The sequence below is a fragment of the Hypanus sabinus genome, chromosome 7 (genome assembly GCF_030144855.1).
Source record: "Hypanus sabinus isolate sHypSab1 chromosome 7, sHypSab1.hap1, whole genome shotgun sequence".
Taxonomy (NCBI): Eukaryota; Metazoa; Chordata; class Chondrichthyes; order Myliobatiformes; family Dasyatidae; genus Hypanus; species Hypanus sabinus.
The window spans coordinates 180,028,636-180,055,655 of NC_082712.1; the positions used below are offsets into that span (position 1 = coordinate 180,028,636).

General features: G+C 45.0%; 1 protein-coding gene across 2 annotated transcripts in view; it reads left to right on the forward strand.

Annotated features, from left to right (window-relative positions):
• Positions 1–269: 269 nt before the first annotated feature.
• Positions 270–27,020, forward strand: part of phrf1 (PHD and ring finger domains 1) — a 188,827-nt gene continuing 162,076 nt past the window's right edge. The window contains exons 1-3 of one of the 2 annotated variants that reach the window (XM_059976263.1): positions 270–533; positions 20,092–20,209; positions 24,163–24,300. In XM_059976263.1, coding sequence (XP_059832246.1) covers positions 20,116–20,209; positions 24,163–24,300 — 232 coding nt within the window. In that variant the 5' untranslated portion in view covers positions 270–533; positions 20,092–20,115. Of the gene's footprint in view, positions 534–20,091; positions 20,210–24,162; positions 24,301–27,020 lie in introns of those variants that run through there. The other variant, XM_059976264.1, reaches the window with a different exon arrangement.

A 27,020-nucleotide genomic window follows, 5' to 3' on the forward strand; every position in this document is an offset into this window, starting at 1 on the left:
CGTATCCAGGTCAAATACAGGCCGTAATCGCTCGGCTCCCTCCGGCTGCCCGTTCGGACAGGCTCGGCTCTCTTCGTCGGCCCTGTTCGGACAGGCTCGGCTCTCTTCGTCGGCCCTGTTCGGACAGGCTCGGCTCTCTTCGTCGGCCCTGTTCGGAAAGCTTCGGCTCTCCGTCGGCACTGTTCGGACAGGTTCGGTTCTCTCCGTCGGCCTTGTTCGGATAGGCTCGGCTCACTTTGGGGGCCCCGCACGGATAGACTCGGCTGGGCATGGGCCTTGTTCGGTACGAGTCGTGACGGTTTGACAACCGGACCAAGAGGCCCCGCTCGGATAGACTCGGCTCTCTCAGTCGGCCTTGTTCGGACGGGCTCGGCTCTCTTCGGCGACCTCGGTCGGATGGACTCGGATAGGCTCGGGTCTCTCCGGCGGCCCTGTTCGGTACTGCGTTCGGTAAGGGTCGTGAGGGTTTGACAGCCGGACCAAGAGGCCCGGGAGCGCTTGGACTCGGGACGCTGGACCCGGAGCGGCGAGAGGTGAGTGTGAGCAGGCGAGGTAGAAACTCGGGAATTGGGGTTGGGAGCAGAGCGGTACTGGGACGCTGCTGGAGTCGCGGCGTAGCCTGCGGCCTACACCGCCTGGGTGATAAAGTGGACGCGCTCACAGCAGCGCCTGTGGGGGAGCCGGGCTCCGTCCGCAGGCTGGACCCGGGGTCGATGAGAAACCGAGGGAATGAGAATCCGTATCGGATCCCAAGCACGGCCCAAAGCACAGCCCCGGCTCTAGGTCCAGGCTTCAGGCAAGGCCCCAGGCACGGCTAAAGCTGCAGTTCCAGGCCCCAGGCAAACCGTCCCTGACTTGTTCACCCACAGTTCAGTTCACTGTCTTTACGGAGGGGGCTGTACACACAACTGGCACACTCCTGTATGAGGGCAGTTTATTTCCATAAGAAACAGGAACAGGAGTCTGCCATCTGATCCATCCAGCTTGCTCGGCCATTCAATCTGATCATGGCTGATCTGACCGTGGACTCAGCTCCACCTACTTGCCTTCACCCCAGTACCCTTACTTCCCCTGTGAATCAAAAATCTAACTGTGTCTTAGATATTTTAAAACGTAGCTTCTACGGGCAGAGAATTCCACAGATTCACGACTCTCTGGTAAAGCAGTTTCTCCTCATCTGCCTTAAATCTATTCCCCCGAATCTTGAGGCCATGTCGCCTAATTCTAGTCTCACTTACAAGTGGAAACAACTTTCCTGCTTCTGTCTTATCTATATCTTTAATATTTTTAGATGTTTCTGTAAGAATATTCTGGGGCACTGTCTGAAAAGGTATTGGTGACCACACTTGGAGTATGGTGAGCAGTTTTGGGCCTCTTATCTAAAAAAAGATATCCAATCACAAACAAGAGAAAATCTGCAGATACTGGAAATCTGAGCAACACACACAAAATGCTGGAGGAACTCAGCAGGCCAGGCAACATCTAGGAAAAGAGTACAGTCAACGTTTTGGGCTGAAACTGGCTGAGTTCCTCCAGCATTTTGTGTGTGCTGCTAAGAAAAGATGTGCTGGCATTGGAGAGGGTCCGAGGAGGTCCACAAGAATGATCCCGGAAGTGAAAGGGTTAAGGTATGAGGAGCTTTTGGTGGCTCTGGGCCTGTACTTGTCAGAGTTTAGAAAAATGAAGCAGATTGCATTGAAACCTATCTAATATTGAAATGTCTAGACAGAGTGGCTGTGGAGAGGATGTTTCTTTTAGTGGGGGAGTCTATGACCGGGGGCACAACCTCAGAATAGAGCTATGTCCATTTAGAGCAGAGATTAAAAGGAATTTCTTTAGCCAATGGGTGATGAAGCTGTGGAATTCATTGCCACAGATGGCTTTGGGGACCAAGTCATTGGGTATATTTATATTGGAGGTTGATAGGTTCTTGATTAGTAAATGTGTCAAAGGTTATGGGGAGAAGGCAGGAGAATGGGATTGAGAGGAATAATAAATCAGCCATGATGGGATGGTGGAGTCAATGAGCCAAATGGCCTAATTCTACTCCTGTATCTTATGTTCTTATTTACGGAGTTCCACATTGACCTACTTGAAGCCTATCCCTGTATTGCAACTGATAACTTTCATGTGGACGATTTTTCCAGAGGGAACAGTAGTTAGGCAGATGGGGGCAAGGGGCCAACAGGAGGGACTGCACAGGTTGGCTGAATGGCCTGATTCAATCATTGTATATTCTGTATAATGCAACGTACAGTCCTTCAGAATCAAAATTAGGACCAGATTTATTATCACTGACTTAGATCAGGTGATGTTCCTGAAGGTTGTCATAGCTGAGGGCAGATGAGCTTCCATTGTCAATTAAGTGCTTCCAATGTCATGCGTCTCAAATAGCCTCTGACAATTAAGTCCAGCTCCTGGCTTTCATGTGTAGTTTAGCTACAAAACCCGGTGGACCCATTTCTAGTGACAGGAAAAGGGGCAAAGGTGCGCTACTGGTGCCTTAAAACCAGTTGCTCTGAGCAAATGGGACTTGTCATCCATGGTTGGCAGCTCATCTAGGAGAGGGAAAACTCTGATCTCAAACCTCAGCGATACCCACCTCATGGCAAAGACCAGGAGTGAACTCTGATGGAAAATCTGGAGCTGGAGTCCCTAAGGCAGTCCTACTTTGAATTCAATGCTGACTGGCAATTCCTGCAATGCTGCTGGTGCCAGACTGTATCAGTCTTTGCCATTGCTTTGGATTCATCAGCTGTGTGGAGAGGGGGAGCCTTCTGCATGGGCAACAACTTGCTTTTCATATTGTACTGATTTGTGTTATTGGCTTGTGTATTCATAGACAATGGAGAGCCTCATTTTATAAGTTCAAAATCTTGCAGTTTAAAAGGAATCTGTGCTGGCTGTTTGTGAAACTAGTGCAGAAAATTCTTTTGCTTGTATTGTCTTATAGAGGGAAAACAGATCAACTGTGATCAAAAGGTGAAACAGACTCCATGTCTAATTATGCTCCTATGTCTTCTGGTCTTACAAAGGGATAATAAATCAGCCATGATTGAATGGTGGAACAGACTCAATTGGCTGAATGGCCTAATTCTGCTCCTATATCTTATGGTCCTATAGTATCCACTTCCCCTTTGAAAATTGCTGGTAACTAAAGAATCAGTCAAAACCACTCTTGTGGCTGTATCTCATATATCAAATATGAACAGACCTCTTGCACAGAAAGACCTCACCTTAACACCTTGTTAAGATCTTGCACTTTATCATTTCCCTGCACTGCACTTTCTCTGTAACTTTTACAATTTATTCTACGTTGTTTGTTTTATCTTGTTCCACCTGTGTTGAGTTCAGTACCAACTGACAACTGGTAGTAAACTGGTTTAAACATTGGCTTTGCGGGAGAAGTCAGAGAGTTAGTAGATGGTTGCCTCTGACTGGAGGCCTGTGACTAATGTTGTGCCCCAGGGTCTGGTGCTGGGTCTGTTGATGTTTGCCATCTATATCAATGATCTGGATGATAATGTGGTTAACTGGATCAGCAAATTTGCGGATAACACCCAGATTGGGGGTGTGGTGGACAGTGAAGAAGGCTATCATGGTATGGAGAGGGATCTGGATCAGCTGGAAAAATGGGCTGATAAATGGCAGAATTAGTTTAATGCAAACAAGTGTGAGATGTTGCACTTCAATAGGACCAACCAGGGTAGGTCTTACACAGTGAATGGTAGGGCACTGAGGACTGTGGTAGAACAAAAGGATATGGGAATACAGGGCCATAATTTGGTGAAAGTGGTGTCACAGGTAGATAATCTAATCACAAACAATAAAATCTGCAGATTCTGGAAATCCAAGCAACACACACAAAATGCTGGAGGAACTCAGCAGGTCAGGTAGTATCTATGGAAAAGAGTGCATTCGATGTTTCAGGCGGAGAATCTTCATCAGGACTGGAGAAAAAAAGATGAGAAGTTGGAATAAGAAGGTGGGAGAAGGGAGGCAGAAATACAAGTTAGTAGGTGATAGGTGAAACCAGAAGACGGGTGAAGTAAAGAGCTGGAAAATTCATTGTTGTTGAAAGATACAGGGCTGGAGACTGGGGAATATAATAGGGACAGACAGAAGGCCATGGAAGAAAAAGGGGGAAGAGCATCAGAGGGAAGTGACTGGCAGGCAAAGAGATAAAGTGAGAGAGGGAAAAGGGGATGGGGAATGGTGGTGGGGGGCATTACCGGAAATTTGAGAAATCGATGTTCATGCCATTATGTTGAAGGCTACCCAGACAGAATATAAGGTGTCGTTCCTCCAACCTGAGTATGGCTCATCGCAAAGGTAGAGGAGGCCATGGACGGACATCAGAAGGTGGGAAGAGATATAGTTCAGGTAGCTGGCAGAGTCAGTGGGCTTATAAAAGACATCAGTAAGTAAGAGAAGGCCTTCCAGGTCAACACCTTTGACCACAGGGCCATCAGGCAGTGGTCGGCACATAACGTCCTGCAGGCACTGCAGGAGAAGGCTGTGTTGGACACAGTGGGGTGGTTCCTTGAGCAGACCGTCCAGTACATCTGGCAAAATACCTCATCGCCAGACCTCAACAACAGGCACCAAGACCTCGCCTGGCTGGTGGAGAGGGGTCCTCCCAGTCAGATCCCTCCTGTACGCTCGGGATGTCATCTCCACACCCCGCTGCCCATGGAAGGACTGCAGTGAGGAGGAGTCAGTAACCCACATCTTTGCATACTGTGGGTTTGCAGAGAAGGTGTGGAGGAGAATGGAAGGGACAGTGTCGAGATTCATCCCCAGCAGCTGCGTAACAGAGGACTCTCTGATCTATGGGCTGTTCCCAGGGACGCACACGGAGACCAACTTCTGGTGCTGCTGGCAGATCATCAACTCGGTGAAAGATGCTCTTTGGTTGGCCCGAAACTTGATGGTTCATCAGTACATGGAGATGTCCGGGGGGAATGCTAGCCACTGGCACATTCTCAGCTGCAGGAGTACATGCTGAGGGTTGCACTGAAACTTGGTGCAGCCACTGCAAGGGCCAGGTGAGGAAGGACCACAGTTTAGAGTTCTTCTGCGTGAGTTGAGGGGTAGGGTGGCGGGGAGTTTACCTCTCAACAATGGAATGTAAATATGCAACAACAGAGTGCCACGTGGGTGGTAAAAAGTGTGGAAATGTAAAGACCATAATGGAAACATTTGTAAAGGATTGAGAGACATTGAATGGTTTACTGTACATAATTTTACTTTTGAATAAAGTATATATTGTTTAATAAAAAAAAGTAGGTAAGCTGTCTCCAGAGATAGAGAAAGTGGAAGGAAATGTTGGAAATGGACCAGGTAAGTTTGAGGGCAGGGTGGAAGTTGAAGGTGAAGTTGATGAGCTCAGCATGGGCGCAGAAAGCAGCACCAATGCAGTCATTGATGTAGCGTAGGAAAAGTTAAGGAGTGACAGCAGTGTAGACTGTTCCACATAGCCAACAAAAAGGCAGGCATAGCTAGGACCCATATGCGTGCCCATGGTTACACCTTTTGTTTGAAGGAAGTGGGAGGAGCTGAAGGAGAAATTTTTGAGAGTGAGGGTAAGTTCCGCTGTACAGAGGAGAGTTCTGATGGAGAGAAAAAAACAGAGAGCTTTAAGGCCTTCCAGATGAGGGATGGAGACATATAGGGACTAGACGTCCATAGTGAAAATAAGATGACTAGGGCCAAGAAACTTGAAATCATTGAAAAGATCAAGAGCTGTCCTCCGCCCCCCATTCACCATTCCCCCATCCCATTTCCCTCTCTCACCTTATCTCCTTATCTGCCTATCACCTCCCTCTGGTGCTCCTCCTCTTTCCTTTCTTCCAAAGGCTTCTGTCTTCTATCAGATTTCCTCCCCCTTCTCCAGCCCTTTATTCATTTACTTCACCCTCCCTCCCCCGAATTCACCTATCACCTTGTATTTCTTCCTCCCCCTCCCCTACCTTCATACTCTGACTTCTCATCTTTTTTTCACCAGTCCTGATGGAGGGTCTCGGCCTGAAACGTTGACTGTACTCTTTTCCATAGATGCTGCCCGGCCTGTTGAGTTCCTCCAGCATTTTGTGTGTATTTCACAGATAGATAGGGTCATAAAGAAAGCTTTAGGTACATTGGCCTTCATAAATTAAAAGCATTGACTGTAGGAGATAGGATATTATGTTGTAATTCTACTAAGACATTGGTGAGGTGTAAATTGGAGTGTTGTGTGCAGCTTTGGTCACCTACGTACAGGAAAGGTGTAAATACGATTGAAAGAGTACAGAGAACATTTACAAGAATGTTGTTGGGTCTGGAGGACCTGAGCTATAAGGAAAGATTGAATAGGTTAGGACTTTATTCCTTGGAACATAGAAGATTGAGAGGAGATTTGATAGAGGTGTACAAAATTATGAGGGGTATGGATAGGGTAAATGCAAGCAGGCTTTTTCCACTGAGGTTGGGTGGGACTACAACCAGAGATCATGGTGAAAAGTTTAAGGGGAACATGAGAGGAAATGTCTTCACTCAGAGGGCTGTGAGAGTGTGGAATGAGCTGCCAGACAAGTGCATTCAAGCTCAATTTCAACGTTTAAGAGAAGTTTGAATAGGTACATGGATGGTAAGGATATGGAGGGCTATGGTACCAGTGCAGGTCAGTGGGAGCAGGCAGTTTAATTGCCTTGGCATGGACTGGATGGGCCAAGAGCCTGTTTCTGTGCTGTACTTTTCTATGACTACCTCAGTGCACTGTCTAATGATTTGAGAGGAATGCAGTCGACTGATTAAGGGTCTCACCCAAAATGTCAACTGTTTATTCTTCTCCGTAGACACAGCCTGGCCTGCTGAGTTCCTCCAGCATTGTGTGTGTTGTTTGGATTTTCAGCATCAGCAGATTTTCTCTTGTTTGTGATATAAACTCGACAATTTGACATGCCACAGGCTGTCTCTCCCTAGTAAAGGGAAAAATAGGTGTTCCCTTTCACAGCCAGAGGGGAGATGTAACAAAATAACTTGCCGAGTGACAGCGTTAGAAGTCAGTCGTGCTGCTTTTTCTCCCCCAAGTTTTCCACCTGGAGAATCGGCAGTAATCTTTCCTCCACCATCTAGAGTGAGAGCACACTTCACTGAGTACAAAGCCTCTGACAGTTGATCTGCTGTTTCCAGTGTTCTGTTTTTTCCTGCAATACTTCAGTTGGTGGCACTGGCTTAGAATCAGGGCCATGAAATCTCAGAACCCTGAAGGCGCACTAGTCCTCTAGGCCATGTTCTTGGGATATCGAAAAGTAGCTGGTTGTGTGCCCCAGGAGCAGGTCTCACCACTGCAAAGAACCAGAGTCTGCGTGTAACTCCAGGTCAGGGTCTTCAACAGAACCCATCCACCCTGAAAAGGAGACATCAAAAGTAGAAATTCTTAGACGAACACAAAGGAGTCACCATTGGGCGCCACTGTAACTCCACCTTCAACTCCAAATTTCCTCATTTCCATGCTAAATGGCCTTTAATCTCAAACTATGCCCTGTGGTCATAACTACCTCAAGGAGAGAACCTGCTAAAAAGTTTGAAATGTTTCAAAGTTGTAAAACAGAGTTCGAGGCCTAGCCTACTCAGTTTCTCCTCATTTGAGAACCTGTCATCCCAGGAATCATTTTGGGATGATTGAAGTGATAGCTTGCTTTCTTTTTATGACTTACTTAATTTTTTCATTAAAACCAAAAGGGAGCACAGTGTTTTAGATGTGATCTCATTGAAGCCCTGTATAAATGAAGTAAGTCACCTTCACTCTTGTAATCAGATCCCCTTGAAATAAAGGTGAATACTCCACTTGCTCATTACATCAACATCTTGCTACTAAGGCTCCTGAGCTCTCACCATCTTAAAAACTGTCTTTCTGCTTTCCTTCAATGAAAGCAGGCAACCTCCCTTCATAATTTCAAGTAGAGTGGCAAAGACAGTCTGGTGAGCCTGACTTAATTTTTAAAATTTATTTTTATTTAGAGAGGCAGAGCAGATCTGGCCCTTCTGACCCTTTCGAGATGTAATTAACCCCAGCCTAGTCACAGGACCAATTAACCTCCTAATCATTACGGGTTTGGACTGTGGGTGGAACACTGAGTACCCGGAGGAAACCAACCCAGTCATGGAGAAATCGTACAAACTCCGTACAGATGACACTGCATTTGAACTCTGAACTCTGATGCCCTGAAGGCTAATAGTGTCTGCTGACCGTTGCGCTACCATTGTAGGAAGGTTACTGGAGTAAATTGTGAGGGGAAACATCTACAATTGTTTGTATAGCCAAGGCTTGATCAGCAAATAGCATGGTTTAGTGTGTGAGGGTCAGGTCTGATGAATCTTTTGAAGAGCTAACTAAGGAGGTAGTGCAGTGAATATTGTTTATATGGACATCAGTAAGGCCTTTGACAAGATCCTTCAGGTTAAACCATGATCCTATCAACCTCTGATGCCACTTTCAATGAATTATGTACCTGTAATCCCAGATTGATTTGTTCTACCATACTCCTACCGCTCACTGTGTAAGACCTACCCTGGTTGCTCCACTGACGGGCAACACCTCACGCTTGTCTGCATTAAACTCCATTTGCCATTTTCAGCCCATTTTTCTAGCTGGTCTAGATCCTGCTGCAAGCTCTGATAGTCTTCCTCACTGTTCACTACATCTTGCTGTCGTCCACAAATTTGCTGATCCAGTTCACCACATTATCATCCAACTCATTAATATCAGTGACAAACAAAAACAGACCCAGCACTGATCCATGCGGCGCACCACTAGTTACAGGTCGTCAGAGAATGAGTCATCTCCTAATACTTCCACAAAGCCAATGTCTAATGCAATTTACCACCTCACCTTGAATACCAACAATTCAACCTTCTTGACCAATCTCCCTGCGGGGTCTCGTCGAGTGCCTTGCTGAAGTCCATGTAGACATTCTCTGCCTTCTTCAACTTTACTGGTAAATTCCTCAAAAAACTCTTTTAAGGTTGGTTAGACATGACCTGTCCTGAATGAAGCCATGCTGACTATCCTTTATCAGTCCATGCCTATCTAAATACCTGTAGTCCAGTCCCTTAGAATACTTTCCAATAACTTTCCACCATTGATATAAGGCTCACCAGCTATAATTTAGTTTATTTTTAGAACTTTTCTTAAAAAATGGAACACATTTGCTAATGATACTAAATTAGGGGGTCTTGTTGATAGTGAAGCTGGTTACAATGATTACACAGAGATCTTGATCAGTTAGGAAGATGGCTGAGGAATGGCAAATGGATTTCAACTGTGATAAGTGTGAGATGCATTTTGGTTAATCAAATGAGGCTGGGACCGATACAGTGAATGTCAGCTCACTGAGGAGTGTCGTGGAACAGAGGGAGCTGGGAGTACAAGTGAATGTCAGCTCACTGAGGAGTGTCGTGGAACAGAGGGAGCTGGGAGTACAAGTGAATGTCAGCTCACTGAGGAGTGTCATGGAACAGAGGGAGCTGGGAGTACAAGTGAATGTCAGCTCACTGAGGAGTGTCATGGAACAGAGGGAGCTGGGAGTACAAGTGAATGTCAGCTCACTGAGGAGTGTCATGGAACAGAGGGAGCTGGGACCGATACAGTGAATGTCAGCTCACTGAGGAGTGTCGTGGAACAGAGGGGTCTGGGAGTACAAGTGAATGTCAGCTCACTGAGGAGTGTCATGGAACAGAGGGAGCTGGGACCGATACAGTGAATGTCAGCTCACCGAGGAGTGTCATGGAACAGAGGGAGCTGGGACCGATACAGTGAATGTCAGCTCACTGAGGAGTGTCATGGAACAGAGGGAGCTGGGAGTACAAGTGCACAGTTCACTGCAAGTGGCCGTGCAAGCAGACAGGCTGGTGAAGATGATGTTTAGCATGCTGGCCTTCATCATTCAGGGCATCGAGTTTCAAAGTTGGGAAGTTATGTTGAAGTTGGTGAGACTGCAAACGGAGTATTGTGTACAGTGGATCTTATTCTCTGTAGTAAAGGAGAATGAGGACGTGACTTACAGGAGAATGAGGGGTGATGTGGACTAGAGGGCTTGAGTAATAGGTGGAGATTGACCACACTGGATCATATTCCCTGGAGCACAGGAGAATGAGGGGTGACCTCGTAGAAGTTTATAAGATCATATGGAATAAGGGTAAGGTGACAGTCATAGTCTTTTCTAGACAGAAGAAAAAGGAGAACTTTTGAGGCCACTTTACGCAGGAGGTAGTGGGTACCCGGAGTGAGCTGCCAGAGGAAATGGTTGAGGTGGGTACAAATGCATCATACGAGAGGCATTTAGAAAGATACGTGGAGAGGAGGGGCTTGGAGGGTTGTGGGCCCAGTGTGGGCAACTAGGATCAACAGGGAAGATAATGTGGTTAGTATGGACCAGTTGGGCTGATTGGCCTGTTTCTGTGCTGTATTACTCTGTGATTGACATTTTCCTCACTGCTCTATCTGTCATGTTGTTTCCACTTACACAGCTTCACCGTGTCCCTGAGAAGCATTCCTGTCTCCACATCACTAATGGCATTCCTACTCAGTTTAGTATCATGAGCAAGGTTGATTCCCCATCCAATGTAGGTGATAAAGATGTGCTGATTCTTTAACCAAAACTATTTATCATCTACATTGGATGGGGAAATTTTGTCCATATCAGAATCTGAATTAGGTTTAATATCACTGACATACTGTATGTCATGAAATTAGCTGTTTTGTAGCAGCAGTACAGTGCAATGCATAGTAATAAAAACTACAAATTACAATAAGTGTGTGTGATATATGTAAGTAGAGCGAAAAGGGAGGGATAAAAATTCTAATGAAAAAAGTGTTCAGGGGTTTATTGTCTTTTCAGAAATCTGATGGCTGGGGCAGAAGCTATTCCTGAAACACTGAGTGTGTGTCTCCAGACTCCACGTGTACCGAGATTCAGTGAAAAGCTTGTCCTGCATACAGTTCACACACCATTATGTATTGGGCTCTGTGATAGCATAGTGGTTAGTGCAGTTCCAGCTCTGGGCATCCCGGATTTCTGAGTTCAATTCTGACACCGTTCTGTAAGGTTTTCCTGTACATCCTCCGCTTGGAATGTGAGGGTTTTCCCTGGATGCTGTGGTTTCCTACCACAGTCTGAAGACCTGCTGGGCCATTGTAAATTGTCGCGTGATTAAGTTTGGGTTAATCGGGGTTGCAGGGGGTGTGATTCAAAGAGCTGGAATACACAGTATCGCTAAATAGATGGAGTTGTTAAATAATGTGTAGAGGTGTGGCATTTAGGTCAGCAATGAAGGTCCTTCATCTCTGGCGGTGTTCAGGGCTTTCTTCATGTCAGTAACTTCCTCTTGGTTTTCACAACTGTCAGTCATGCAAGTCCCGTGGAGACTCAGGAATACTATAGCACTCAGATGTAGAAGGATTCTTCATTGCTTCTTCCATAGTAAATTTGTTTGATCAGTCAGGGTTGTTAGCCTTGAGCTGAGCCCCTGAACCTTGAGGACTGGTGGACCATTCTTAGTCTGGCCTCTACTGACGTATTTGGCATAAGTGACCCACACAGGAGCCAAAGCATGAAGCCCTGCCTCCAGCCAGCAGGGCCCTCTGGGTCACTGAGACATGCAGGCTTCCAGTCCTGGATAAACAAGGCTGTGTCCTCTTGGAGCAATGCATAGAGGTAGAACAAGGAAAACTATAACCTTGCCGAATAAAGTGTACCAGCTTCTGAGAAAGTGCAGTGCAATAAAGTGCAAGATCATAATGTGGTAGGCTGTGACGTTAAGAGTCCAACTTATCATACTGGGGAACTATTCAGAAGTCTTACAACAACAGAGTAGATAGAAGCTGTCCTTGGTGGTATGCGCTTTCAGGCTTTTGCATCTTAGCCACTGTAAGTGACCTCTGATGTATGTGGTTGGTGGAGAATTGGGGAAACTAATGAGTATGTGTGAGAGAATTAGAGAAAAAATATGAGGAACAGGATTTCTCAGAGCTGGGATAGACTAGATGAGCTGGGAATAGCCTTCTATTTTGTCATGAGGAAGTATCAAGTACTGATCTCTGCAGTACCCCATAGTCACAGCCTGCCATTAGAAGGATCCATATTCCTACTCAGCAGTACAAAAGATTCTGCAGATGCTTGAAATCCAGAGGAACTCAGGTCAGGCAGCATTTATGGAGAGGAATAAGCCCTCGACCTTTTGGGCTGAGACCCTTCATCAGGACTGGAAAGGAAGAAATAAGTTGCCTGAATAGGAAGGTGGTGGGTTGCGGAAGGAGGATAAGCTGGCAGGATATGGGTGAAGCCAGGGGTGTGGTGGAGGGGGGATGAAGTAAGAAGCTGGAGGTGATAGGTGGAAGTGGTAAGGGACTTGTAAAAGAAACCGATAGAGAAAAGTGAGCCATGGGAGAATGGGAAGGTGGAGAGGCATCAGGGGAGTGTTGATAGGTGGGTGAGGAGAAGAGAAAAGGTCCTAAACAGTGATTGTTAGGGCACTGACGAGTATTGTAAAATAAAGGGAGCTGGGAGTACAAGTGCACTGTTCACTGAAAGCTGGTGTGCAAGTAGACAGGCTGTTGCAGAGACTTTTAGCATGCTAGCCTCCTTCAGTCAGGGCTTCAGGTTTCGGAGTTGGGACATTCTGTTGCAGTTATATAAGTTGTTGGTGCAACTACACTTGCAGCATTGTGTTCAATTGAGTATACAGCCTGAGAAGTCAATTGGATCCACTCCAATTTGCTTACGGTCTGAACAGGTCCACACAGTTTGTTGTCATTTGCGCATTGGTTGTCTCTCCTGTTGGGTGTGGTCTTAAAATGATTCTATTACGCTTCTCGTATTTAACAATGAATGCCCCCTAGAAAACGAATCTCAGGGTAGTATAGAGACTTTATTAATATATAGGACTTGGCATACAGGAGTGAGATATGCCAACTAGTGGAGTGGTGTCACAGCAATAACAACCTGGCACAATGTCAGTAAGAGAAAAGAGCTGATTGTGGACTTCAGGAAGGGTAAGACGAAGGAACACATACCAATCCTCACAGAGGGATCAGAAGTGGAGAGTGTGAGCAGCTTCAAGTTCCTGAGTGTCAAGATCTCTGAGGAACAAACCTGGTCCCACACATATCGATGCAGTTATAAAGAAGGCAAGGGAGCAGCTATATTTTATTAGGAGTTTGAAGAAATTTAGTATGTCAAGAAATACACTCAGAAACTTCCAAAGATGTACCTTGGAGAACATTTTGACAGACTGCATCACTCTCTAGTATGGGTGGGGGTGTGGGGGGCTACTGCACAGGACTGAAAGAAGCTGCAGAGGGTTGTAAATTTAGTCAGCTCCATCTTGGGTACTAGCCTACAAAGTACCCAGGACATCTTCAAGGAGCGGTGTCTCAGAAAGGCAGCGTCCATTACTAAGGACCTTCAGGACCCAGGGTAAGTCCTTTTTCTCACTGTTACCATCAGGTCGGAGGTACGGAAGCTTAAAGGCACACACTCAGCGATCTGGGTTCAATTCTGCCACTGCTTTTAAGGAGTTGTACATTCTCCCAGTGACCACGTAGGTTTCTTCTGGTTTCCTCCCACATTTCAAAGTTGAATGGGTTAATAGGTTACTTGGTCACATGGGTGTAATTTGGCAGCACAGGCCCGTTGGGCTGAAGGGGCCTATTACTGTGCTGTATCTCTAAATAAAGAACACAAATTAAAGACACCATTCAGGGCCCCAGACAGTCCTTCCAGGTGAGGCGACACTTCACCTGTAAGTCGTCTGGTGTGGTATACTGTGTCCGGTGCTCCCGGTGTGGACTTTTATATTTTGGTGAGACCCAACGCAGACTGGGAGACCGTTTTGCTGAACACCTACGCTTGGTCCGCCAGAGAAAGCAGGATCTCCCAGTGGCCACACATTTTAATTCGACGTCCCATTCCCATTCTGATATGTCTATCCATGGCCTCCTCTACTGTCAAGATGAATCCACACTCAGGTTGGAGGAACAACACCTTATATACTGGCTAGGTAGCCTCCAACCTGATGGCATGAACATTGACTTCTCTAACTTCTGTTAATGGCCGTCCTCCTCTTCTTACCCCATCCCTGACATATTTAGTTGTTTGTTTTTTTCTCTCTCCCTGCCTATCACCCTATCACCCTGCCTGTCCTCCATCTCCCTCTTGTGCCCCCCCCCCACCTTACTTTCTCCTGAGGCCTACCAACCCATGATTCTTTCCCTTCTCCAGCTCTATCACTTTCGCCAATCATCTTTCCAGCTCTTAGCTTCATCCCACCCCCTCTGGTCTTCTCCTATCATTTCGCATTTCCCTCTCCCCCCAGTACTTTCAAATCTCTTAGTATCTCTCCTTTCAGTTAGTCCTGACGAAGGGTCTCGGCCGGAAACGTCGACAGTGCTTCTCCTTATAGATGCTGCCTGGCCTGCTGTGTTCCACCAGCATTTTGTGTGTGTTGTTTGAATTTCCAGCATCTGCAGATTTCCTCGTGTTTACAAATTAGAGACAATTATCTTGAATGATTTTGTGCAGTAAACTGTTTCTGTGCAGTAACTGTGTGAAACTGTTTCTGTGCAGTAGGTTCAGGAACAAGAGTACACAAGTTCAAGTTGATTGACCACAGGAGAAAGAAGACTGTTACATAAAAAAATTATGGCCTAGAATGCAGTCTTGAAAAGGTAGTGAAAATGAATGATTGAACAGATTCGTAACTCAGAATTAATACACACATACAATGCTGCAGGAACTTAGTGGGTCAGGCAGCATCTGTGGAGGGACATGAACAGTTCATCAGGATTGGAAAGGAAGGAGGCAGAAAGCAGAATAAAATACTTATGGGGGCAGGGGGTGAGCACAAGCGATAGGTAAATCCAGACGAGAGGGTGGGTGGGGAGGGGGGAGAACAGGGAATAATGTGAGGAGCTGGTAGGTAATAGGTAAGGAACACAAAGGGCTGAAGAAGAGAACAGTAGAGCGATGGAATACAACATGGTGGGGAACTCACTTCCCACTGATCAAGGAACGGTTTTGTTGAATATCTGCTTCATGTGTCACAAAAACCAGTGTTTTAACTCCACTTCACGTTCTTACACTGACATGACTGTCCACGGTCTCCTCTATTGTCACGATGAGGCCAGATGCAGGATGGAGGAGCAACAGCTCGTATTCTGTCTCTGTTCTTCATGGATGTCATAGCTGGGGTGGTAGTGGGGAGAATATCCTACTACCTATTAAATATTCCCAATGGTGAGTGTCTCAAATAGCCTCTGACAACCATCAGCTCCTGGCCTTCATGTGTGGCTTAGCTACTAATCGCCGTGGAACCATTTCTACTGACAGGAGGGGCAAACATGGGATACTGGCACCTTAAAACCAGTTACTTTGGCTGATGGGGCTCATAGCTGTGGTTGGTAGCTCACCAAGGAGAAGGAAAACTCTGATCTCAAACCTCTGCTGCCTTGCAGCTATACCCACTCATGCGGGAGGCTTCAGGAGTAAGCCCCGAGCAAATATCTGGAGCTAGAGTCCCTTATGCTGTTTTAAGTTGAGCTCAACGCTGGCTGGCAACTCAAGTGACACCAATCTGCAGTGGCCTCTGCCGTTCCTTTGTGTTCATTAACAGCATGGAGAGGGAGAGTCTGCTAAATGGGCATCAGCTTTCTCTCCATATCGTACTGCCCTCACTTGTCTAATCACGTAGACAGCTAGGATGCAACATTCATGGTTGATCATGATCAATGGAGTGAAGTCTCCAACCTGCTGGTACTTCCAGTTGTGACTTCAGTTTGTTTACCTTTTCCCCTGCCCCCCGTCCCTTATTTTCCTTCATTTCTGTGGTTCCTTTACCTCCTCTGTCTTCTCCTCTGCTCTCATGACCTGCTCATCAATCCCTCTGGTTACCCCATCTTTATATTTATCCTTTGTCTCTTTGCCTCCTTGCAGAGTTTTTCTTCTTCAGCCTTTTGTCTCTTCCACCTATCGTCCAGGTTCTCACATCGTTCCCTTTCAGTCCTGCACCTCACCTTCCCCCTCACCTGAACTTGCGTACCACCCACCATCTTGTACCCTTCACCCCTCCTCCCTCTCCCTGCCCTCTTTCTTTCCAGTCAGAAGAAGGGCCTAGGTTTAAAGTGTCAGTTGTTCATTTCCCTCCAGCATTTTGTGTGTTGCCGATTTAGACTAAGTGTGTTCCTCCTGTGTATCAGCCATATTCCTCCATTCCCTTCATATTAGTATGTCTGTCTGACAGCCAATTCAACTCCACCAAACTGCATCCTTCCAAAGCTAAGTCTCGTAACCCACTCTACATAGAAAACTTGTCCTTCACATGGCCTTTAAACTCCACTGCCTCCCCCACCCACGCCACAACTCTATCCTTAAAGACCTGTCCCTTCGTGTTTCACATTTGTACCCTGGCAAAAAAATTCTGACAAACTATTCCTGTCATCATTTTAAAAACGTCCAAGTATTCTCTCCAGTGTAAGTTTATCCAACCTTTCATGATTGCTCATAACCTCTAATCCAAGCAGCATCCTGGTCACCCTGTTCTCCACCACATCCTTCTTACTATGGGGGTGACCAGAATTTCATGTATACTCCAAATCATTTCATTCTGCCATTTCATCATGGCTGATTCATTTCCCCCTCAGCCCCAATCTCCTGCCTTCTCCCCATATACCTTCATGCCCTGACTAATCAAGAATTTTTCAACCTTTGCCTTAAATATACCCAATGATTTGGCAACCTCAGCCGCCTTTGCCAATGAATTCCACAGAGTCACCACTCTCCAGCAAAATAAATTCCTCATCTCCATTCTAAAAGGATGTACCTCCATTCTGAGATTTTGATTTCTGGTCTTAGACTCCCTCACCATAGGAAATGTCCTTTCCATATCCACTCTATCGAGGCTTTTCAACATTCAATAGGTTTTAATGAGGTCACCCATCATTCCACTGAATTCCAGTATATACAGGTCCTGAGCGGTTAACTGATTCAGCTTTATAATTCTTAATTTGACTATATGGTTAGTAAAGAAAACAAAAAAAAGGACCATTCTCATGAAACAGTCTAATGTGCAACGTTGGAACTCTCTGATAAGGCTGTTCGTCCACCATCGACCTCCTCCAGTCGTCACTGACCTTTGGACCCTCACTCCAAGTCCACTCTGTCCGAGGTCTACCAACTCTTTCCATTCGCATCTTCTCTCCTCATCTCTCCCCAGCAAAAGACCGCAAAATCCCAGCTCTCAGACACACAAGAAAAAACAACATCCCACTCATTGGCTAGCATGCCCCGTTATCTCTAGTCATAACCCAAACATTGCTGCTACAGAGAAACCACTACCTCAGCAGTGGAACATTACATAGAAGCCATTACATTAGTAGTGAAACCTTACAGCGTGTTACAATTGCATTTGCCTTCCTTACCCACAGATTCAACCTGCAAATTAACCTTCAGGGAATCCTACACGAGGACTCCCAAGTCCCTTTGCACCTCAGATTTTTGAATTTTTTTCTCCATTTATTTCTTCTACCAAAGTGCATGATCATATACTTACTGACACTGTATTTCATCTGCCTTTGCCTATTCTCTTAATCTGTCTATGTCCTTATGTAGCTTCTCTGCTTCCTCAAAACTACCTGCCTCTCTACTTATCTTTGTATCATCTACAAACTTGGTCACAAAACCATCAACTCTGTCATCCAAATCATTGAAATCTAACGTAAAAAGTATCCAACTAGAAAAGGCTCCCTTTATTCCCAGTCTTTGCCTCTTGCCAATCAGACAATGCTCTATCCATGCTAGTATCCTTCCTTTAATACCATGGGCTTTTAACTTGTTAAGCAGCCTCATGTGCAGCATTCTGTCAAAGGCCTTCTGAAAATTGAAGTACACAACATCCACTGACTCTCCTTTGTCTATCCTGCTTGTTATTTCTTCAAAGAATTCCAACAGATTAGTCAGGAAGGATCTTCCCTTGAGGTAACCATGCTGACTATGACCTGTTTTACTATGTGACTCCAAGTAGCCCGGAACCACATCCTTAACAATCAACTTCAACATCTTTGTAACCACTAAGGCACTCCTTTCCTTTGCTAGCCTGCCGGTCATTCTTGGGCGAGGTGTAGCATGTGCTTAGTCCCCTTGATCAGGGTTATATGAAGCCACAGGAGCAGGTGGTGGATGATCGTATGAACAACCGGTGCACATCCCAAGTCCCGGTTAAGCGACCACTGATGCCAGACAGACAATCTCTGAAGAGTATTGATAATGGCTCAAGTCACCTGTCTTGTAAAGACTCTGCCCGGAAGAAGGCAATGTAGAAAAATTTGTCAAAAACAGTCATGGTTAGGGAAAGACCATGATTGCCTATGTCATACGACGTGACACACAATGAATAAACAAAGTCGAACTTAAGTTTTCTATAGCTGTGTTCTGACTTCTTTTGTAACAAACCTGCATTGGATCCCATATGCCTTAAGCTTTTAGATCTGACTGCTATGCAGGACCTTATTAAAGTCTATATAGACATCCTGCCTGCATCAGTCTCGGTGTGCTCCTCGTAAAACTAAATGAGGCAGCATTTTCTCCACACAAACTAAAATTCAATTATATTATTTTCAAAAAATGCAACAGCAGAAATCTGCTGCAATAGGAATGTAAGAAATTCTGAATTTCAGTTAATATCTGTGGGTGAGGAAATTGTTAATGTTTGTTCTGAAGAACTGGGACACAAAAAATAATTGCAGAGATGGGGAATTGTACAGAGGGAATATCTACGGTGGAGTGAGGCCAGGCTTGCGGACGTGATCCTGCTATTTATAGAACAGTCTGGCAAATATAATGAAAGAAGATAAGCAAGACAGGTTGTAGGGATGGAGAGAGGGACAGAGGGGAGGGGGGAGAGAAAGGACAGAACAATATGATCTCAAGGTTGTGGAATGCAGGTTAAAGGTGTGCTGACACCTGAAGTGAAAGGAGAACACAGGCCAAGCTCAGCAGCATCTGTGGAGAGAATCTGATTGAATAAAATAGAGACATAACCTCAGCTGGTCTATTCGGATACATCTGAGCAATTTATATGAAATTATTATATTTGCTCTTGAGATCTGAAGGGTGCAATATGCTTGGATGATAAAAAAAAAACTGCAGATGCTGGAAATATAAACCTGAAAACAAGAATTTTAGAAAGACTCAGCAGGTCAGGCAGCATCTTGGGAAGAAATCCCAGGTTAGCAGTTCAGGTTTGAGACTTCATCAGGACCGAACAGGAGTTTTCGGTTTTATCCAATTGGAGTCGTGCCGGCTTTACCGGCATCTTTTAGTTTGGTCACTTACTGTAGGTTGCCAATGGCAGCTCACTGTCATTGCCTAGTCTTTCAAGATATCCAAGGTGTAGCCCATCTTCTCCTCCTCCCAGGGATGACAGCTTTGGAGCTTCTGTTGCCGTTTCTGTAGCTCTGGACCCCATACCCAACCCTCCTCCTTTCACAGCCGGGTTTGGGACTGTCCATGGGGAGTTCATACCCGTTCCTCCTCCTTTCACAGCTGGGTTTGGGACTGTCCATGGGGAGTTCATACCCGTTCCTCCTCCTTTCACAGCCGGGTTTGGGACTGTCCATGGGGAGTTCATACCCAACCCTCCTCCTTTCACAGCCGGGTTTGGGACTGTCCATGGGGAGTTCATACCCAACCCTCCTCCTTTCACAGCCGGGTTTGGGACTGTAAATGGGGAGTTCATACCCAACCCTCCTCCTTTCACAGCCTGGTTTGGGACTGTCCATGGGGAATTCATACCCGTTCCTCCTCCTTTCACAGCCGGGTTTGGGACTGTCCATGGGGAGTTCATACCTGTTCCTCCTCCTTTCACAGCCGGGTTTGGGACTGTCCATGGGGAGTTCATACCCGTTCCTCCTCCTTTCACAGCCGGGTTTGGGACTGTCCATGGGGAGTTCATACCCAACCCTCCTCCTTTCACAGTGGGTTTGGGACTCACCATGAAGGGGTTAGTTCCTCTGCTGATTGTTAGTTGCTAAAGCTCTGTGTTTTTTTTTTGCAGGTACCACGTGTTTGAATGTAAACTATGGATGAAGATCAGGATGAGCCGGTTAATAGAAGCACAGCACTGGGAAAAATACAAAGGAAGCGGGAAATAGTTAGCATTTTCAGCGACGAAGGTAATTTTGCAGTCATAAGGCATTGAAAGGCTGTTCGATCTCACCCCCCCCCCCCCCCCCCCCCCCGTCCATACCATTCAGTGCGCATGTATCTGTAATTAATCCCACCTCCTAGCATGCACTTACTTAGTTAAGCCCATTTATCTGGATCAGATATGGATCATTAGTAAAATAAGATGCAATATTGATTAATCAGCACATTGCCAAAGCTGAAATGTAAACTGGGCTGTTGTGGTAGTGGAGGGAAGAGAGTTGTTTTTAACTTAGGTCAGTGCACCAGGCCATATCTTTGCACATTTATAAAAATGTCTTCAGGCCTCATTGAAATCATCCTCGAGAGGAAAAGTTAGCATAGTGGTTTGCGTAACAGTATTACAACTCGGGTCATTCTGGAGTTCAGAGTTCAATTGCACTGCTGCCAGTACATTCTCCCTGTGACTGCATGGGTTTTCTCTGGATTCTCTGGTTTCCTCATGCATTCCAAAGACGTAATGATTTGTTGGTTAATTGGTCATTGTAATTTGTCCTGTGATTAGGCTAGGGTTAAATAAATGGGTTGCTGGGCGGAAAGTTTCTTTGGGCCAGAAGGGCTCATTCCATACTACATAGAGCATAGCATAGGAACAGGCCATTTTGCCCACAGGCCTGTGCCGTAAAATCAAATCAAAAATGTGCAAACACTAATCCCTCCTATCTACACTATGTTCACATCCCTCCATCCTCCTTGTATCCATGTGCCTATCTCATAAAAGCTTCCAGTGTATTAGCCTTTACCACTGTACCAGGTATCCATGACTCTCTGAGTAAAAACCTTACCCCTCACGTCCCCTTTGAATCTACCTCTCCTCATCTTCAATGCATGCCCTCTCTATTAGACATTTCAACCCTGGGAAACAGATATTCTTTGTCTATGCCTGTTATAATCTTGTAAACCTCTTTCAGATCTCCCCTCAGCCTCCAATACTGCGGAGAAAAGAATCCAAGTTTTTTCAGCCTCTTGTGATAACGTGTGCCCTCTAAACCAGGGAGCATCCTGGTAAACCTCTTCTGTATCCTCTCCAAAGCCTCAGCATTCTTGATATCGTGGGACGACCAGAAATGTATGGCAAACTCCAGATGTGGCCTAACCAGAGTTTATAACCAGAGTAGCATTCTCTCCTGATTTTTTAACTCAATGCCTTGTCTGATGAAAGCAAGCATTCCATAAGCCGCCTTGACCACCCTATCGTCCTGTGTAGCCACTTTCACAGAGCTGTGAACTTGGATCCCAAGATCTCTCTGCTCAGCAAAACTGTTAAGGACCTTGCCCTTAACAATGTACTGTCTCTTTGTATTTACCCTACCAAGATGCAATACTTCACAGTTATTTGCCAATTCTCAGCTCATATCTGCAACCAATCTATATCGTGCTGTATTCTTTGCTAGTCCTTTACGCTATCCACAACTCCAACAATCTTTGTATCATCTGCAAATTTACCAACAGACCCGTCTACATTTTCATCCAGTTCATTTATATACATCACAGTCAGCAGGGGTCTCAGCACAGATCCCTCTGGAACACGACTAATTACAGACATTCAGCTCAAACAAATCCCTTCAACCACTACCCTCTGCCTTCTATGTGCAAGCCAGTTCTGCATCCAAACAGCCAATTTGCTGTGGATCCCGTGCATCTCAATCTTCTGGATTAGCCTCCCATGAGGGACTTTGTCAAACGTTTTACTAAAATCTATGTAGACAACATTCACTACTCTACCCTCAGCAGTCTCTTTGTCACCTTGTCAAAAAACCGAATTGAGTTGGTAAGGCACAACCTGCCACACGCAGAGCTATGCTGGTTCTTCCTAAAAAGGCCACGGGTTTCCAAATGCTCATATATCCTATCCTTAAGAATTTTCTCCAGCAATTTCCCTACAACTAGTGTGAGACCCACCAGTCTATAGTTCTCAGATATATTTTATAGATCTCACTCATTGTTTCATCCCAGATATCATCCGTGAGTCTGCTCTGTACCATCTCTGGTGCTATCATAGCTCCCTTATAGTGTGGTGACCAGAACTGCATTCAGTACTCCAGATGAGGTCAGAGCAATACCTTACAATGGAGGTTCTTTTCTTCCTCTCTGGTGCTATCGTGGCCTCCTAGTAGTTTAGTGACCAGAACTGCATTCAGTACTCCAGATGAGGTCAGAGCAATGTTTTATAATGTTGGAGTATAACCTTCTTTTCTCTTGTGTTCAATGCTTATATTTGAGGGATGGTATGGTAGTGTAGTGGTTAGCACAACTTTTTACAGTACCAGCATCCTGGGTTCAATTCCCACTGTTGACTGTAAGGAGTTGTACATTCTCCCCATGACTACATGGGTTTCTGCGGTTGCTCCCTTTTACCCCACAATCTAATGACCTACTGATTGGTAGAGTAATTGGTCATTGTAAATTGTCCTGTGATGAAACTAGAGTAAAATCGGGGGTTGCTGGGTGGGATGGCTTGAAGGGAAGGGCCTGTTCTGCACTGTATCTCAATAAACAAGTATAATAAATAAGTAAATAATGAAGGCCAACACGTTCAATCATGTTATCTATTTATTTTTATTTAGAGATACTGCACATTAACAGGCCCTTCTAGCCCAGCAAGCCCATGTGATCAATTAATCTAACAACCTGTACATCTTTGGACTGTAGGAGGAAACCCATGCAGACATGACGATGATGTATATACTTCTTACAGACAGCATCAGAATCGAAGCTTGTGCAGTAATAGCATTGTTCTGCAGTGCTGTGGTTTACTAGGGCCAGACTTGCACAGTAAAGAACAGATCTCTAAGGAGTGTTGCAGAACAGAGAGACCTAAGGATGCAGGTACATAATTCCCTGAAAGCCATGACATAGTTTATCACGTGACTTTATCACGTTTGCTGTCATCGGACAGGGTGTTGAGTACCAGAGTTGGGATGTTCTGTAGGATGTTGGTGAGATTGCACCTAGATGATCTTGTGCAGTTCTAGTCACTGTACTCTAGGAAGGATGTGATTGCATTGGAGAGATTGCAGAAAAAAAGAGTCATAGTTATGTAGTTAGGATTGCAATGCTTGAGTTAAAATGAAGGACTCTGTAGGCTGGGACTGCCCTATCTACCTATGCTGTCATCTTCAATGGTCTTTGGACTGGTATAGCAAGGTTAACAGGATCGAGGGGTATTGGCCTGGGTCATTGTGGTTCCCAACATAATCATGCTTAGTCCAGGTTATGCTGCAACTGGAATTATTATATCAGCTGGGTGTCTGAAGCCCCATTAATGAATTAAGCTTCACCTCAGCTGAAAATATTTAATTTAGCTGAAAGGGTTAACAATGCCATATGGTGAATCAAGCTAATAGATACTTCCTGACCTGGGCAGTGGCATGCTTAACAGTTCCCAAACTTACTTAAGCCCATCACCCTTACCGAGGCAAAGGGCACTGACACCAGCTCGCCAGAGTCCTCTGTCCTGGGCTAGTCATTCATGTTGTCCCCAGGTTTAGCCCATCTTATTGGTTTATCCTTTCTCTTCCAGACAGGAGGTCTTTGGAACTTCTAGCCCATGCCCAACCCTCTCCCTCTTGCAGCCTGGCCTGGGACCATCTATGGTGGAGTTAGCAGTTCTCAAAGCTTATTTGAAAATGTGGTGTGGAATTTACTAAATATGAGGTTAAATAAACATCCATCTTGAAATCCATCTTGAGTTGTTTTGAACCTCACTATAGTTTCTCAGTAGAGTAACACGGTCTTTGTCTCATCGCTGTGCTAAGGGAGCTAGATCCTATCTTAGTCCTTGAGGGCAGTTACTTGGAGATTTCAGTAACCTTTTGACCAGCAATAGCCCATGGGTTGTCCACATTCCCTTCAGTCAGCAAGGTAGGATTCCAACCAGACTGCTGCTTGTGAAGTACTGAATGCTGTTTCCTTTTGTTAGAGGGATCCAGTAGTGAAGATGATGATGACATGGATGAGGGCGATACAGATGATGAGGATGATGGAGAAGGTGCAGAAGATGATGACCTAGAGGATGAAGATGATGGCGATGAAGAGGAAGATGAAGAGGAGGAGGAAGGTAGGTTATTTAATTCATTAATTAAACATAGTACACTACAACACAATACAGGCTCTTCAGCCTATGATGCTATGTCAAATTTTAATCTACTCTAAGATCATTCTAACCTTTCCCTCCCACAGAGCCCTCTATTCTTCTATCATCTATGTGCCTAGCTAAGAATCTCTTAAATGCCCCTAATGTATCTGCCTCTGCAACCACCCAAGGGGGTCCCATGCACTCAGAGCTTTCTGTGTAAAAATTAAACTTACCTCTGATACCCTGCTTGTACATTCCTCCAATCATCTTAAAATTATGCCCTCTTGATTTAGCCATTTTCACTCCAGCTGTCCACTCGATCCATGCCTCTTATTGTCTTGTACACTCCTATTAACCTCCTTCACTCCAAAGGGAAAAGCCCTAACTCACTCAGCCTATTTTCACAAGACATGCTCTCCAATCCAGGTAACATCCTAGTAAATTAACTTTATTTACTTAAACCATTTGAGGGCACGGATACCCTCATGTTTACTGATTTGATAGTGTCAGATTTCTATTTACATCTCCAAGCCGGTTTTGGGTATGTTGATACAACTGCTAAAGTCAAATTTTAAAAAATAAGTTGAACATTTGAAGAAACTTGTTCTTGTTCCCCTAAAGACTGGCCTAGTGCTGTAATTGACTGGGCCTCATTGGTTAGTATCTGAAAACCCAGCTGGGGCAACATGAATGAACCTTGTTGCGCTTGGAATATTGTGAACAGTTTTTGTACCCTTTAAGAAAAGATGTGCTCACTGGATTTTAGAAGAATGATGGGGTGGGGGGGGGGGGGGAATCTCACTGAAACCTGTTGAATATTAAAAGGCCTCAATTGTGTGTTTCCTGTAGTGGTGAGTCCAGGACTAGAGGGTACAGCCTCAGGATAGATGGACATCAATTTATAACAGAGATGAGGAGAAATTTCTTTTCCTAGAGGGTCTTGAAAAAGGCTTCATAGATTATGGGCAGAAGGCAGGAGAATGGGGTTGAGAGGGATAATGAATCAGCCATGAAGGAATGACGTAATGGGCAGAATGACCTAATTATGCTCCTATGTTTTATGGTCTTATGGTTCTGCCTGAGTACATCCAGTTCAGATTAAATATTAGCTTTATTTGTCACATGTGCTTTGAAGCATACTGTGAAATGTGACTGCTGGGTGTTGATTAACAGCAGGACTTTGTCCGATCTTTATGTCACTCCACTCAAGGGCTGTTTGTACCTCTGTTCGCCTGAGAACATAGACTATGTATACATTCGGCATCATGATCGACAGCTGTCAAAGGCTGGGAAGTCTGTTGTTGTGCTTTCTTCTGTGCATTGTGCCTTTTGTGCAGTCCATGTGTGGTGAAGGAACTCTGCCAAACAATGTTATGTTCTTCCATATTAAAGTATGTGTTATCCTGCTCAAGCTCTCAGGTCTTCCACCAGCCTCTTAAATTTAAATAATCTCCTTGAAAGTTAATTGACAGGTCAGCCATGCTCCCAAACTGTGGAGTTCAATATCTAAAACTGTAAGGGATGCAGACTCAGTTGACACTTTTAAACACCAGCTCAAAACCGATACATTTAACTTAGCTTTTAACTAATTTTTTTGTCTTTTATTTCATGTTTGCACTTTATCCCATTATAAAGCACTTTGAACTACATCATCGGTATGAAAAGTGCTCGATTAATAAATTCATTATTATTAAAGTAAAATAAAAGTACACACAGTTCAGCAGCAATTTCTTCCCTTCTGCCACCAGATGTCCAAAGTCAGTGAACCCATGAATATTACCTCACAGTTTTTCTATTTGTGATCTCTGTTTGCACTAGAAGTCTTAGTCATGAAAGAATACGGCACAGAAACAGGACCTTCGGCCCATCTTGTCCACACTGAACCATTTAAGCTGCCTACTTCCTTTGACCTGTAGTAGGACCATAGTCCTCCATACCCTTATCGTCCATGTTCCTGTCCAAACCTCTTAAACGTTGAAATCGAGCTTGCATGCACCACTTGCACTGACAGCTCATTCCACATTCTCATGACCCTCTGAGTGAATAAGTTCCCCTTAAATATTTCACATTTCACCCTTGACCCACGAGCTCTAGTTGCAGTCCCAACCTCAGTGGAAATGCCTGTTTATTAATAGTGTTGATAAATTAATAACTACTTATTAATTTAATTTATATATATATATACATTTCTTTTTGTAATTTTAGCTTTTTAAAATTTTGCATTGTAATGTACTGCTGGTGCAAAACAACGAACTTCACAAAACATGCCAGTGATATTAAACCTGATTCTGATTTCGTGGTTGACATTATAGACAATAGGTGCAGAAGTAGACCATTCGGCCCCTCGAGTCTGCACCGCCATTCTGAGATCATGGCTGATCATTCACTATCAATACCCAGTCCCTGCCTTGTCCCCATATCCCTTGATTCCCCTATCCATCAGATATCTATCTAGCTCCTTCTTGAAAGCATCCAGAGAATTGGCCTCCACCGTCTCCCAAGGCAGTGCATTCCACACCTCCACAACTCTCTGGGAGAAGAAGCTCTTCCTCAACTCTGTTTTAACTAACTGACCTCTTATTCTCAATCCATGCCCTCTGGTACTGGACTCTCCCAACATCTGGAACATATTTCCTGCCTCAATCCTATCAAATCCTTTAATTATCTTAAACGTTTTAATCAGATCCCCTCTCAATCTCCTC